We start from the raw sequence: 15794 nt of genomic DNA on the forward strand, positions 1-15794 counted from the left end.
GTCGGGAAATGCTCTTCGGTTCATATATGAATTTCTCAGTGACCACTGTGTCCGGGTAATGCTTGGCATTGTAACGATCGAAGAGAGACGCGTTTCCCTTGGTGTCCCACAAGGAAGTGTTCTATCTCCCTTGCTTTTTAACGCTGCCATGTCCATCCTTCCTGACAGTCTGCACTTAGCTCAAGCAGTTAAAATATCCATCTACGTCGATGACATCTGCAATTGGATCTCAGGGTACCAGCACAAACGTTTGGCCCAGACAGCATACAGCACTATTTCAATCACTGAGCGTCACTTGTTGACAATCGGCCTATCTTTATCAGCAGAAAAAATCGGCCTTCATGCTCTTCCTGGGAGTGAGACGGAAGTCAACACGTCTGTCGCTGAATATTCGAGGGCACTGAACTCGTGGTGCAACAAGTGTCCGTTTCCTGGGCATTATCATCGACAACAAGCTATTATGGCGACATGCGGTTGATGGTATAGTCACTGCATCAGTGCAAAGGACCAACGCTCTGCGTCGCATGGCAGGGGTGCGTTAGGGCAACAATCCAATGTCCATGCTTGAATGGAATGCTGCGCTTATAACAAGCCGCATTCTTTATCAGCTGCCCCTCAAATCACCATCATCGAGCCAGTACGAACGCCTAGAGGCAGTGCACAGAAAGGGTCTTCGCTTGGCCATGGGAGTTCCTCAGGCGGCTTCAAACACGAAGGTCACAATGAAGCCGAGTCTCTTACACTCCACCTTTTGGCGTCTCAAGCCTTATTGACGCAGTTGTCAAGTCTGGGCGAGTCCTTCGCAGGCACGGTGCTTCTCCGGCAGCTAAGAGCAAGAACTGGCTCACATTTTTACGCGGCACTGGACACATTTCGATATTTGGGCCTGAAACTGCCTAAACGGCGCCCTATAGGCCCGCCATTGTCTTTTGTGGATGTTGCGAGTAACTTCAGCGTACGTAATCTACCAGCGAAGCGCATCATTCAAGCCGCGGAAGCAAAGTTTCTTGTGATGGGCACTTGAGACCATGTACCGCGGCCACCTACAAGGTGCACCGACGGATCAGTGTGCACACAAACGGTTAGCTGCGCAGCGGCTTTCTGCATACCCTGCCTTGGCGTGTCATGGTCGGGCCGCCTGGATCGCGTGGTTTCGTCCACAACGGTAGAGAGCGCTGCAATCACAGCGGTTTTGCGAAAATTGAGATCCTTTTCTGCAAAAGATGTAGTGCTGACGGACTCCGAATCGGCGCTACAAAGACTGCATCATAACCTACCGCAAGAAAACTTTACCAGGCAATCTCTGGCACTAATTACACACCTCATTGGCAAGAGTTTTAATATAAAGTTTCAGTGGATCCCATCCAACATTGGCATTGAAGGCAATGGAATGGCTGTGTTTCCTTCGCGAGTTCGTTGTGTTGCCTTCTCTAGTTCGAAAATATTTCATGCGTATAGTCGCTTGTGGTTTCAAGCGTGCGACCCATTACACAGAATGCAGCCATATGCGAAATATTCATTGACAAGTCACTTGCAACTTTATCAATTACATTGTAGTAATCCGCGTTGTAAACTTCACGACTATCATTCTAGAATAAAAAAATATGCAATAAATTGTTGAAGTACGCACCATACAGACAACATATCGTTATTGAATTCAACTCTTAAACGTGAAGCTTAAGTATCTTCCCCCCTTTAATTTTTTGAAGTAAATTGCTGGCTATATTTTGATATTGGTTTGGTTTCGGAAAACTATATTCGTGGACATCCGAAAGCGTCGATCGCGGCAAACTGCGAGCCGCTCACATGACGAGACAGTAAGACCGAGACCTACGCCGCATCATAGGCTCTTCTGAACCACCCAAATTTGTGATTGTATGTCTGTACTCTTCGGAGTGAAGCTACACTTGCTGACTGATGCTGTATCGGTGCCACGTATTGAAGGGGACTCCCAGAGCTTGCGGTGTAAGATGGCCGAATCACCCTATTTCGTACACATGTTTTTTGCCTAAACATTAGGGTACAGCTTGTGGAGAAAGGTAGGTTTAGGGTACGCCTCGATTTGAAGTAATCTTAATGTCAGCGCCTGTGTTTTTATAAACTTGCTACATGGAAGTGAAAAAGATTTCCTGTGCATATTGAAATGTTCGGTAAGATCATTTCAAGTAGCTGGCGGATCCATAATTAAAAAGTCTCCAGGTTGATCTAGAGGTCCGCCATCACCGCGGACTGCAAACCCTCGCGCCCTGCAATGGCCGAAGTTATTGCAGGGCGCAATTCCCCTCCGAGCCGAAAACCATGCAAAGGTATTGGTTGTAATTTGCTTCTCCCCGTTACGTCTTTGGCCTATATGCACGCATCTCTAACGCTGAAAGCCTGATTGGGCGCCGTAGAACCACTAAATATACTTCCTAATTGTTATCTAAGAGAACTAAGAAAATAACATTCTATAGGCTCCATGGAATGGAATGAAAAAACTTCATTTCAGTCCTGCAGGACGCGCTTAGCGCGTAGCGGGCGTCTCCCACGTAGGGACCGACAGGGAGTACCTGGCGGCCGCTTCCTGAGCTTTCTGGACGGCCCATTGCTGGTCGGCGAGAAGTGAGCTCCTGAGGGACCTCTCCCACTTGCTTGAGGTAGAGTTGGGAGACGTTGTTCTACACTCCCAGAGCATGTGTGCGACTGTCGCTGTGTGTCCACATGATGGACATGTGTCCCTGGGGTATGCATCGGCATAATAATCGGGATAGGCTCCATTAGCCGTTTGATTGCATGCCGATAGGGCAATAATGGTAATCCCTTTGTGATTGATCTCCACTGCCGTAAATCATTTCTATTGTCATCCTAATACCCCGTGTCTCCAGAACAGGCAACCCCGTCTAGATCTACAATTGGCAAAGAAGGGCGCGAGCACGCACTCTCTACGTGGAGGTAGTAGGGTGCGCGGCAGGATAATGTCATCTTTCTGACCTCTCGTTCACCCTTGGTACAGAGCATAAACGTTAACTGGGGGGCGGGGAAGAGGTTATCCATGTCTGGGAGAATTCTCCCCTACAATTATGGCAAAGCAGCCTAATTACCAGTCCTATTTTATGCGTTTCCACGGTTTCTTCTATTATATTTTGAGTTCCCAACTACAGGAGCTGATCAGCGACGTTATAGTTGGCTAACCCCATAGCACTCTTACCAGCATCATATTAGTAAGCTTCTCTCTTCTAATCACTCTCTTCTAAACGCGCATTTTCGCCACATATGTAAATAAGCCCAGAAGAATAGCCTGCACAAGCCTGTCCGTGTTTTCCTCCGATAGTCTTGCTCTTCTTAGGATGATACCGCAAACATGTCTCATACCCAGTCGGGGAGATCAGCCAAGAATTCATTATTTAAGTTAATGAGCCTTATACTGTCTTTGGCAGTCAACTTTGAATCGTGATTTATTTGATGCTTGTTGCTTCTAGCGTCATGCCTAAGATCAGACTGCCCCGCAGGGGCGCCTGCGCAAGTAGGCTTTTGGTGTATAGCGACACCACGGACCCGAGCTAACGGGGGAGTTTTGGCTCCCTCCCACGCTTAGCCGTGCGTGGCTTTGCCGTGTCCGGGGAAAAGGGGATCCTGGGGGTTGAGCCGACGCTGGGTGATTGAACCTTTAAGGCCCCCCGGCGGAGGCAACACACCCCTTTGGCCCCGGCTTCACGTAGACGGCACCCCTGGGCTGACCCACCCAGGGGAAATCGGCAGTCGCCTTTTCCTATCTCTCTCTCCCTACATCTTCGTCTGTTTTACTTTTTAGCTTTCCTGTCTACTTCTCTCTTCTGCTTACTTTCAATTTTCTCGGCGGCAAGGGTTAACCCTGTGCAAATAGCCTACCTTGGCCTAGGCGCATTGGGTTATAGCAGAGTTGTACGGCTGACGTCGGCAAGATTTCAGCATCCGCAAACTTGCAGCGTCCCCTCGTTGGGTTCCGTGGTGGGTGGCCGCCAACGCTGCTGAACAACATACAATTAGCATGCACAAAGCATTCCCTTTACTTAGCGATCGTGCCTCTTCAAAGCTGGTACGCACCGAAGATATCAATTTTTTCATCCGGCCAAGACAGATCTTTCCCCATTTCCTCGTTATACACTGCGAAAAAACTAACAAGCAAGCCAGAACTGTATCCCCCTTCATAGTGGCTAGGTGCTTAACCGAAACTCTCGGTGCCGGGTACAAGGTTACCAAAATGCCCAGCGGAGATCTATTCCTTGAGATATGTGACAGAGACCAATTCGATAAACTGAACAGCCTCACAACGTTTGGAGACACACTCATCAGTATAACGTCACACAGGTCCATGAACTCATCTCGCAGGGTCGTATCGGACGTAGATTTGCTTGACCTGACCGAAGCTGAACTTCTGGAAGGATGGAAGAGCCAGAACGTGACAAACGTACAGTGTATTAGGATCAGAAGAGATCAAAAGGAAATCCCAACCAAACACTTAGTACTGACCTTTGCTTCGAGCGATTTGCCAGAAACCATTCAGACTGGGTACACAAAGACAACCGTGAGGCCATATATTCCCAACCCCCGCCGTTGCTTTCTATGTCAGTGATATGGCCACGGCTAGCAAAGCTGTCGTGGCCGGAAAACTTCTGCTCTGTGTGGAGTCGTGGGCCATGCGTCCGACAACTGCGAAGCACCTGCACACTGTGTTAACTGTGGCGGTAATCATGCCGCGTACTCAAGTTCCTGTTCTTTCTGGAAAAAAAGAGATCATCACTTTAAAAATAAAAGAAAACATTACATTTAAAGAAGCAAGAAAATGAGTCTCACCATTTTATGGCCCCATATATGCTGATGTGGCACGCCAGGGGGAAGTGTCGCACCAGCCCTCGCAACTCCTTCGGCCTGCGCAGAGTGAGCCATTGGCTGTGGCACCTGCCCTCAAGGCGGCAGTAGTTGAGTCTACTCCGCCTACTATTGAACAGAGACCAGAGACTCCAGGGTCCTCGGGTCTCAAGGCCTCACCTCACCAGGCGAGGCCCAAGTTCGAAAAACCAGCTCGCATGAGCGGGCATCGAGTGCCTCCGAGGAGGCAATAGATACGGCGGCACCCCTGGTGCCAAAAGAGCGGCGCGGCTCTCTGGAGCGCGCCAAGAGAACTAAAAAGCTCATAACAGGGCCTCATAATAGCCCTGTTACTTGAGCTCGACCTTTCAGTTTAAACAAGTCACTCCCTTAACGTACACACAGCACTACTTTACTTCCAATATGGAAACACAAATTATACATTGGAACGTCAGAGGACTGCTTAAAAACCTCGACGACGTCCAAGAGCTTTTATACAAACACTCATCTCAAGTGCTGTGTGTATAGGAAACACACCTAAAATCCTCTAATACAAATTTTTTACGTGCTTACGCCATATACCGAAAGAACCGAGATGATGCTGTAGCGTCATCCGGTGGCGTAGCCATTATTATTAACCAAGGAGTAGCGTGTGCACATTTACCACTCCAGGCATCCCTTGAGGCGGTGGCTGTTCGAGCGGTACTTTTAAACAAACTTGTCACCATCTGCTCTTTGTATGTACCTCCCCACCACCGTCTTGAAAGACGTGAATTCCAGTCTTTAATAGACGAACTGCCCGATCCTTATTTGCTTCTTGGGGACCTAAATGCACATAGTGGACTGTGGGGCGATTCTCGCTGTGATGCACGAGGTCGTCTCATTGAACGACTTCTGTTCTCTTCCAGTGCCTGTTGGTTGAATAGGAAAGAGCCAACATACTATAACGTTGCCAACAAAACTTACTCGTCTATAGACTTCAGCATCGTATCACCTTCACTCCTACCCCTACTGAAATGGAAAATCATGAATAATCTATATGTAAATGACCAGTTTCCTGTAGTGTTGAGTTCACAAACAACATATGAATGTCCTCTACATGTTCCCAAATGGCTGATAAACAAAGCAGACTGGGAACAGTTTCACAACACTACACGTTTGAGTTGGACAGACATATGTAGGTTAAACATAAATGAAGCTGTGCAGTACTTCACAGCTTTTCTAACTGACGCGGCAGCCAAGTGCATACCGCAAACATCTGGAATGCCCGGCAAACGACACGTCCCATGGTGGAACACAGAGTGTCGTAATGCGCGAAAGGAACAGAACAGGGCATGGAGGTTGCTTCGAAACTCCCCAACAGCCGAAAATCTTGACACCTTCAAGAAAAGAAAGTCTAAAGGCAGCAGAACGCGTCGGCAGGCCAGAAGAGAAAGCTGGAAGAAGTTTTTGTCAGGCATCAATTCATACACACAGGAGGCTAAAGTCTGGAACGTGGTCGGTAGGATAGCAGGAAAACAAGTACACACACTTCCACTCGTAAACACTCAGGGTGATACCTTGGAAGATCAGGCAAACTTCCTCGGTGCACACTTTGAACGGGTATCCGGCTCGTCCCACTATACTGACACTTTCCAAAAATACAGAACAAGAATAGAAAAGCAGAAACTCGAACACAATTTCACTAGATACGAGGCGTATAACCAAGCTTTCAGTCTAGCTGAGCTCCAAACATGTCTAAACTCCTGCAGTACTTCTGCCCCAGGTTCTGACCGTGTGGTGTATGAAATGTTAAAAAATCTACCAGCCGAAACACGAAAAACCTTACTTAGTTTGTGCAATGCTATCTGGTCTTCTGGCACTATCCCTCCCTTCTGGAAAGAGGCTATTATTATTCCCATTTCGAAAGAGGGCAAGGACCCTTCTTTAGCTTCAAGTTATAGGCCTATTGCACTTACAAGCTGCTTGTGCAAAAAAATGATAAACTGCCGACTTGTACATATCCTTGAAAGAAACAATTTGCTCGGCCCATTTCAGTGCGGGTTTCGAGAAAATAGATCCACCACAGACCACCTTGTTCGTATCGAGGCAAAGATCAGAGACGCCTTCATCCATAAACAATATTTTCTCTCTGTGTTCCTCGATATCGAAAAGGCTTATGATACAACATGGCGTTTTGGAATTCTAAGAGACCTGTCCCACCTTGGCGTGCGCGGAAGAATGTTTCACATAATCGAAAGTTACCTGTCAAACCGGACATTCCGTGTCCGAGTGGGCACGGTTCTTTCCCAAAGATTTGTACAGGAAACAGGCGTGCCACAAGGTGGTGTGCTTAGCTGCACACTTTTTCTCATCAAAATGAATTACTTGCACTTGTCCATCTCCCGCAATATGTTCTATTGTACATATGTCGACGACGTTCAGCTTGGCTTCAGGTCATGCAACTTGGCAATGTGTGAGCGGCAGGTTCAGCTTGGTTTAAACAAGGTCTCCAAATGGGCAGATGAAAACGGATTTCGACTTAACCCACAAAAAAGCACGTGTGTCTTGTTCTCTTGAAAGAGAGGCATGCACTCGGAACCTGAAATTCGACTGAATGGGCAACGTCTGTCTGTCAAAGCCGAGCATAAATTTTTAGGCTTAATCTTGGACAACAAGTGGACCTTCGTACTGCACATCAAGTATTTAAAAACAAAATGTTTAAAAGCCATGAATCTTATAGAAGTGTTGTCACGTACTACTTGGGGAAGTGATAGGCAATGCCTCATGAATCTGTATCGAAGCCTCATTCGAACCCGCTTAGATTATGAGGCTGTTGTTTATCAGTCTGCAACTCAAAGTGCTTTGAAGATGCTGGACCCCGTGCACCATTTGGGCATCCGCCTTTCTACGGGTGCTTTTCGCACCAGCCCTGTAGAAAGCCTTTACGTTGAGTCAAATGAATGGTCGCTTCATCTACAGAGAACTTACATGTCCTTTGTATATTTTCTTAAGGTGAAAGCAGACAAGCAGCACCCCTCATACTCTACTGTTAATGATCTGTCGAGCTACATTCTGTTTCAAAACAGGCCTTCGATGAGGCAACCCTTCTCAGTTCGCCTGAAGGGTCTAGCTGAAGAAACTGGAGTGTCACTGGAACACAGTTTAAATGCTCCTGTAGCATACCCGCCACCGTGGCGGTGGCAGACTATAGACTGCGACGTGTCTTTCCTAGAAGTTACAAAACATGCACCTATTGCCCATATCCGAACATACTTCCTGGAACTTCAACACAAATACACACGTCCTGAGTTCTTTACAGATGCCTCCAAGTCTAACTTCTCTGCGTCCTACGCTGCTGTCGGCCAATCCTTTTCGGAAGCTGGCCCTCTACATCCAGGCACAAGTATCTTCACAGCGGAAGCTTACGCGATACTTGTGGCAGCTAAACAAATCAAACAATAACAAATACAAAAAGCCGTAATTTATACGGACTCCGTCAGTGTGGTAACGGCTCTGCACAGTCTTAAGAAACAAAAAAACCCGGTCCTTGTCTCACTTTACTCCATTTTGTGCACATTCTACACACTCAAACAACATGTTGTAGTGTGCTGGGTGCCAGGGCACCGTGAGATTCAAGGCAACGTGAGGGCGGATCAACTCGCTGCATCCGCCCACAAAAACACTGCCCCTACACCCATATCAATCCCGGCCCTTGATCTTAAGCCGTCTCTCAAACGAAAGCTCAGGGACTACTGGCAGAACAAGTAAGATAGACACATACAAAACAAACTACACGTTATCAAGCCACACCTTGGCCATTGGTCACCAGTATCAAAATCACGTCATACAGAGGTAACACTAACGAGGCTCAGAATAGGACACACATACACGACACATATCTTTTGTCCGGTGGCGATCCACCGTTGTGTGCCAAATGTGGTGAGGCATCAACAGTCCTTCACGTTTTAATTCAATGTAAACAATTAGAAACTCTAAGAAAACAGCATTTTCCATTATCCTACCGACAACATATACCTTTACACCCTGCAATGTTCGTTGGTAGGGAACCGCTTTTTAGTCATAAATCTTTGTTAGTGTTTTAAAAAAAAATTCATAATTTTCATATCATATACCCGGGCATTCCGTAGCACGGCCTCTCCAGAGAGGTTTTTGCTGCGGTGGCTACACAGGAAAGCACTTGCTTCATGGCCCTTGGACGCAAGGGTATGAGCGAGTGTGGTAGTTTTGCTAATGCCATACATGTCCACCATCGTTTTACATTATCACGAACTTTTGTCACCTATTCACACCACACACACCTTTCACGGCATGGTCATGATTTTATTACTTGTTTGTTTTTACCCACCTTACTGCGAGGAATTTTATGGCCCTTATACAGCCGCTAATCACAATCATTATCCACATTCCTTGTCCCATGAACTGGCGCTCTTTGGCCATCAAATGGTCCTTGCGCCAAAAAAACACCATATATCATTAAGATCAGACTGGTAGCGACTGAGGGGATCAACCATCCTATCTTAATACATATGTGGATGTTTGTGTCTAGTGGCGGTATCGAGCCTCGCACTCAAGCACCTTTTCTGGCCGGATTATAATGCGACAGCTGAGGCCCTTGCGGAAAGCAGGAATGGCCCGTGTCCTGCAGAGAACTGCCGGTAGCATCGACAAACTCCTGAAGGGCAGCCTCTACAGCGCCATTACTATGTCTTATACACCAAATGGTGATACAATCGGCATAATTTTTTTTCGCCAACAATAGAACATTTCTTTATTTCGTATAACTTTATATCATACACTCTCTTGCAGTCTACGGCAATATATCACGGTCGGTTTTCATCTCATTGCGTCAAAATTATAGTTAGGGATCGGTAATGGTACAAAGGCTTCGATTCTTACCATATGGAACACATATGTAAAAAACACTGTGCTTGTGGTTCGTCACTGTCGTGGGTGCGTTTAGCGGAGCTAGGCTGTGTGTTGTGAGCATCTGTTGATTCACCCAGTGACAGATCCTGACCAGTCGTCCCATGAAATTCAGCTTGTCTCGGAGATCTTGCCACTCGCAAAAATCACCACAACCGCCTCCACTCACTGTGTGACGAAACCAGGGCTGTATTCATGCGTCGAAGTTCTCAAATCGTGAACTCAAACTGTAATGTAACCTGCGCTGTCGGTAAGCCTTCAAAAGCGCCGTTTAGATGTGTCCACGTTTATTCCTATTGCATGTTCTATGTTGTCGTGGTGATCGGCAGAATGTCCACGGCCAATTCTACTCCACAACCCCTGAAGCTTTCAGCACCGCACTTGACTTCACACTTTCTCTAGGAGCCGCCCGCCGATCTCACGCACCTCCCTAAGAGGCTGTTTAGCGTCGCCCGCTCACGAAGCCTCAGCTGGAACAGGCTGGTAGCCAGGCCCGGGCTTGAACAGGCTCGCAGATAGGCCTCGGCTGGAACTGGCTCACAGCTCGGCCCCTTCCGAGACAGGCTTGCAGCATGCCAATCGCATAAGGCCTCAGCTCGAGCAGTGCGTCTTCGCGGGATCACGTGATAGCTGGCGAAAGCACATGCAGTACGTGGAAAAGAGGTACTCAGGACATAATGTACTTAGAAACAGTTGTGCGTGACTAAACTAAATAAATATTGTTTACGTAGGGAACTTCACATGATTTACAGGCTGTCATAGAAGGAAGCACACGAAGCGCAAGCCGATGGGTGATTGTTAAACTTAAATTACACTCTTGAGATAAGGAGAAATTGTTAAAGAACACACACATGTTTTTAATCAAGAATTGATGCATCGTGCATACCAAATCATAAAAAACTATTATTGAAGTGCCATCAGACATTTCGATGACCAGTTAGTTGCTATTCAAGGAATAAATGTCAAATGGGAGCCTTATACAGCCCGCCTTTTTTCTTGGTAGCTTTTTTCTAAGCGTTACCTGTCGCGCAAGCCCTTTTTCCGCTTGGACTTCTTGGTGGTCTTGGTCTTCTCTGTCTGGAGCGACGTCACCGTCGTGGTTCCCTGAGCACAGCCACCCTGACCAACATCACTTGCGTGTAAATTGGGCTGCAGACGCCGCTTCTTCAAGGAAGACTTCGCGGAGCACGTGGCTGCCAAATTTTCCCGCGCTCCATGGAAACCCGAGCTGGCGAACTTGGCGGAAGGAGAGATGTCCTTGTGAGCCGACTTTGAATCCAGCTTTTTGGCTTGTGCGCGAGAAGTGGTAGCTTCGCGGCCCTTTTCGGTAGCGTGGGAAGGCACCGTCAACGCCGAATCGTGCATGGTGTTGGTTGGTGCGTGCGCCGTTGAGTATTTCGTCTTCTTCTGATCAAGCTCTGAAGCTGCTTTGTCGAACACGTCCGCGATGATGGTCACCATGTACTGCAGCATGCCAGCGGAGTAAGTGAACCAATTTCCATGATAGAGATTATTAGATACTGCACATAGAATAACATTTACACCAACAATTTTCGTACAACTTGAACGCTCATGCCGGTTTTGTAGAAGACACAGACGCAGGCAGGGGATAAGAAAGATATGAATTTTATTTTTAGTGTTGGTTAATCTTATGTTGCTAAAAAAAGAACGTTGCCACAATACGGGTCACCCGAAAATCGCAAAGGGGTCTGTGGGGTTCCCTTTATCAAGCGGCGAGGGTTCCTTCACGCCGCTATATGCTTTCTTCCTGTTAGGTGAATGTACGGCCCTCTGGCCCCCCTGCCCAGTGCGCATGCTTATGGTAACGTGCGATCGAAGCAGGCGGCACGCTGTGGTATACCACCTCTCTTTTCTTGCAATGTGTACGACGCTTAGGCAAGCGACATAGCACCCCGACTCACTGTTTTTTCCGACTACGCGACCTTTAGTCGTGTTATCTGTGTTTCACGTGCGATACCTCTCTTCCACCTCTGTTTTTCCACTCTAAGATAATAAGAAATGAACTGACAACTTCTTGATGAAATTTTTTCTTGCGTCTAATAACCTCAAAAAAGAACCTATATGAATTTTAAGTATTACTTTAAAGACAGTACTGTGGTGTATGAGAATGAATCGAGTGTATTTGCGATTCTGCTTTTCCCTTAAAACCTTTTACTTTTCGCTTTAGAGGACACGGTTGCTTTGTGACATAACATTGCCGTTTGACGTACGGATAGAGCAAGTTTCGACACAGTAACAGCACATCTGTCATGTTTAGTGATCCACGTTAGACACGACAAGTGGGCTGTCATACTTTGACCTCGGTAGTGATTTCTGTCTAGTTCGTGAACTCCGTGAAATTTTGTTGGCTGGTCAAGTTAAGTCCACGCGGGGGGGGGGGGGGGAGTTGCTTGCATATTCTGTATGTTGAATACTTTGCTATCACAAGAAAATATTTTAGGCATGTTTTCACACTTCAGTGAAAAGTGAACATTCGGACTAAACAAAGGAACGATAAATGTCCCTCTATCGAATCAAGATCATGTCTGAGTGCCGTAAAATCACAAGTAGTTACAGTCCTTCGGAAAACGTTTAATTTTATTCGCCGGCAGAGAGATCAAGGTTGTTTTTGTTCATATATTTGTGTACATTTGCGTATGCGTTTTCACATGTTATGTCGATAATTCACTGTCAGAAATACTGCGCACTATCTAGAGACTCTACCCTTGGCTTCAAAAACTGCTGTGTTAATAAGCTTATTTGATTCTGTGCAACATGCGCCATGTGTTGTTGTTTTTGTTTGTTTTTTTTGCTGGCCTGCGTGTGATTGCGTTCCTGCGAATACAAAATAGGTAAAATTACGTTAAGAAAGGCAGCCCACGTGGTGCTTTAAAAAGAAACTGACAGCAAAAACAAAAACCCTTTGTACGCACTTCAGTCACGAATAATGATGCACTGTCAGAAACGTGCCAGGTTGGCATGACACAATTCGAGGACACTTACCATTACATTCCAAGAAAGAAAATAAAGAATGCGTTTTTTAGCAAGTTTAAGTTTTTAAGGTAATAAGTATGTAACTAATATCTAATTATTTTATCGCCAGTTAGCTTCATAACTTATGTCAGAAGAGTCAACTATTACGCGACAAATGCATCTTAAGTTTGTTTCTTGGTTGTATTCGATTCGATCACAAAAAAAAGGGCGTGCTTCTTCTCAAGAGGAACGGAGGGACTCTAGTAAGTTCGTGGCAGAGTGGAGTTTTTAATCGCCTAAACTTTGCGCAATCGCGTATGGTTTGGGATTTCCCAATTGTAATTTAGTGTTTAATATTTCGAGTTATTAAACGAAGGACAAGCGTTCACTTGCACGATTGGTGGGGGGCTGAGGTGCGATCCGATGCCTACATGTATAAGTGGTGGCAAGTGGACGGTTGCGCAGCGTGAGCAGTCGCTTTTCACCAGCAGACACTGCCTGCATCGACAGCAGGCAGCGTCTGCTGTCGATGCAGGCAGCATCGACAGCTGACGCTGCCTACTTGCGAGGCGATAGAGAGAGGGGGGGAAGCGACAGATGGCACGATATTCAAGCATGCTGCACGAGACGCGAGGCACGAGCATTCGCAGTGGGGCGGCCGAGACCGTATTTGCAAGCAGGTGGGATTATAAAATAAGTGGTCGAAATTTCCGGAGCCCTCTCCTACGGCGTTTCTCATATTCTTATGGTGGTTTTGGGACGTTAAACATCATATACAAATCAAAAAAGCGAATATAAAATGCTCTACATTTAAAAAGCTTTTCCCGTTGGTTCTCGAAGGCAGCACGTCGACGGATCGTGGAACATAGCAGTGTCTTCAGCAAAGTGATTTTCTGCAGTAATACGCAGCAATTGAAAATTAAATTATTGTTAGTTGTATAAGCAGAAAGCGTGCAGCAATGTGCGCATTGAGTTTCGTGCCACCAGAAGAAACACGCCCCCTGCAACGCACCTGCAAAGTTCGCGCACACTGCAGTTGTGTATGCCGTGACTGAAAGGGCATAAAGAACATAACTAACGTTACCATAGCTCCTACGTCTAAGAAAGTGTCACTATGGGAAAACGTAAACATGTCAATTACTACATAAGCTTGCAGAATTTAAAAAGGTAATAACACAAAACCCGAATTAATTTGTTCGAATATATAGGCGCGCATAATTTTGCTTCTGTCCTTCTATAGCCTCGAAACACTCACCGACAAGAACTTCTCCCAAGCATCGACGGCGGCGGGCGTCATCAGGCGTTTTTCCTCGGCCTGGAGAACGCTTATCACGATCACCTTGTAGTGACGCTGCCTGATGCCCTGGCGGCGAAGAGGTTCGGTCACGTTGCCGCGTATCAGCACCTCGAAGGCGGCCGGTTCGAGGATGTTGTCCACCATGAACATCAGGTGGTAGACGATGACGCAGCGATGCTCCCTGAATGCCGGGTGCTTAGTGCGAAAGTTGCTGAACAAGGGTAGGTACTCGGGGTGCCTCACGAACAGAGAGAGGAAGAGGAGGACGCCGTACTGGCGGTTGTTGCAGCAGAAGGCGCGCCAAGTGTTCTCGATCAGATTCTTCTCGTTCTCCGTCGAACCCGATACAGTGTCCGGCAGCTTGCCCGCCTTGTGCGGCCCGCTGTCCATCAGACCATCTGGCGTCGAAACGCCTCTGTGGCCCTTAGTATTCTCAGGCATAGATGGCGACTGGAGGCAGCGAGCGCGTGATCGTCTGCTTCTTCCTTTACTCTGTAAGTGGTAAAACAGAACTGCACGGGCGCCGCTAATTATTATTCGCTCACGCACTTATTGAACGAAGGATAATTAGGGCAGACTACAAGCGAACGACTGCAACTTTCAATAATTAAGGCACGAGAAGCTTTATATTTATTGACAACTAACATAAGCTGAAACTGTTTTGAAGCTATTCATGAACGCGTATTTGTAGGATGAAGTATATAATAATATTATTCAGGCAAACTTGAGAAATTCATTCATTATTTGGTATAGGCCAAGCCACTATGTGCGAAGGTTTCGCGAAATGAACTGGTCAGGGCGATGGAATATGCTGGTAACTCGAAATATAAAATGAAAGGTTTGAAGGTACTAAACAATCCGCAGATCAATGAAATAATGTTATTTAACAAATAATAATACACGCGATGGTGAGATATAGAAATGATTTTTTTTGTTCCCTGATGACAACTGAGTGTACAGTGTGGCCAAGGACGACATTGCCAAATGTACAGAGAAACGTAAGCAATATGCAACATAAAAAGAGGAGAGTAAAATAGTCCGAAAGCCACCGAAAAAAAAAGGTTAGAAATAACAAAGAGTAATTTCAGTAGTCGTTGGCAAGAAAGCGTAATCTTCTGTTTTTTGACTGCATATGTGTGGCCCAGACAAAATATTGCTGCGGCTTGCCCAGAATTGAGCGGATCTAAACGCAACAGGTTAAAATTAGAAACCGTGAACAATAAGCCACGCCTACAAATCAGCGTTTCTAGAAAAAATCTATAGAGTAACAATATTTGTTGCACTGTTCATCGGATTCTTCTCCACCATGAGGCTGTTGCCTTCTCTATCCTAAACCACCAAATTCACAAAAACAGCAAGATATGAATGAGAACTGTACTATATTTAAGTTTTGTAACACGGGTATTAGCTGATTTCTAAGCTAATAAAAGAAATTATCATACCTGACAAAAGGACCATATCAGCTTTTTGCACGTGTCATCTGGTGGTCGCTTATCATCGTCATCATAAAAGGAGCTTAATTACACGCAACTGTTACTACTATGCGTGATAACTGAATTCTCTTGTCGAGGACGCTATCAGCGTTAGTCGACAGCTGTAATGCGGGATGGCCACCTTCATTTCATTCCATTTTTTCCGGAGAATCGCAACTTGGCGTCATTCCATTGCTTTCGATTCGTAGGAATGAAAAAAAATTGAGCCCATTCCCACTCCAGGAATGGCCAGGCAGGTCGATTCCATTCCTACATTTTCTCGGCATAGTGAAGGCATA

At 46.2% G+C, this 15794-nt stretch overlaps 1 protein-coding gene across 1 annotated transcript; it reads right to left on the reverse strand.

Annotated features, from left to right (window-relative positions):
* Window positions 1-10770: 10770 nt before the first annotated feature.
* On the reverse strand, window positions 10771-14413 carry LOC142785397 (uncharacterized). The gene is made up of 2 exons (XM_075883878.1): window positions 13982-14413; window positions 10771-11217 (listed from the first exon to the last, which is right to left on the reverse strand). Exons 1-2 carry the CDS (start codon window positions 14411-14413, stop codon window positions 10771-10773), a joined length of 879 nt encoding a protein of 292 aa, XP_075739993.1.
* Between the last annotated feature and the right edge of the window lie 1381 nt (window positions 14414-15794).

This window comes from Rhipicephalus microplus, unplaced genomic scaffold (genome assembly GCF_043290135.1).
Source record: "Rhipicephalus microplus isolate Deutch F79 unplaced genomic scaffold, USDA_Rmic scaffold_21, whole genome shotgun sequence".
Lineage (NCBI taxonomy): Eukaryota > Metazoa > Arthropoda > Arachnida > Ixodida > Ixodidae > Rhipicephalus > Rhipicephalus microplus.

What these genes read in the sequence shown, in the direction of transcription:
- LOC142785397 (XM_075883878.1), bottom strand. Translation starts at nt 14,413, where the DNA reads ATGGACAGCGGGCCGCACAAGGCGGGCAAGCTGCCGGACACTGTATCG. An exon ending in CTTGGGAGAAGTTCTTGTCG is followed by an intron (nt 11,218 to 13,981) that starts GTGAGTGTTTCG and finishes GGCATGCTGCAG; the next exon opens with TACATGGTGACCATCATCGC.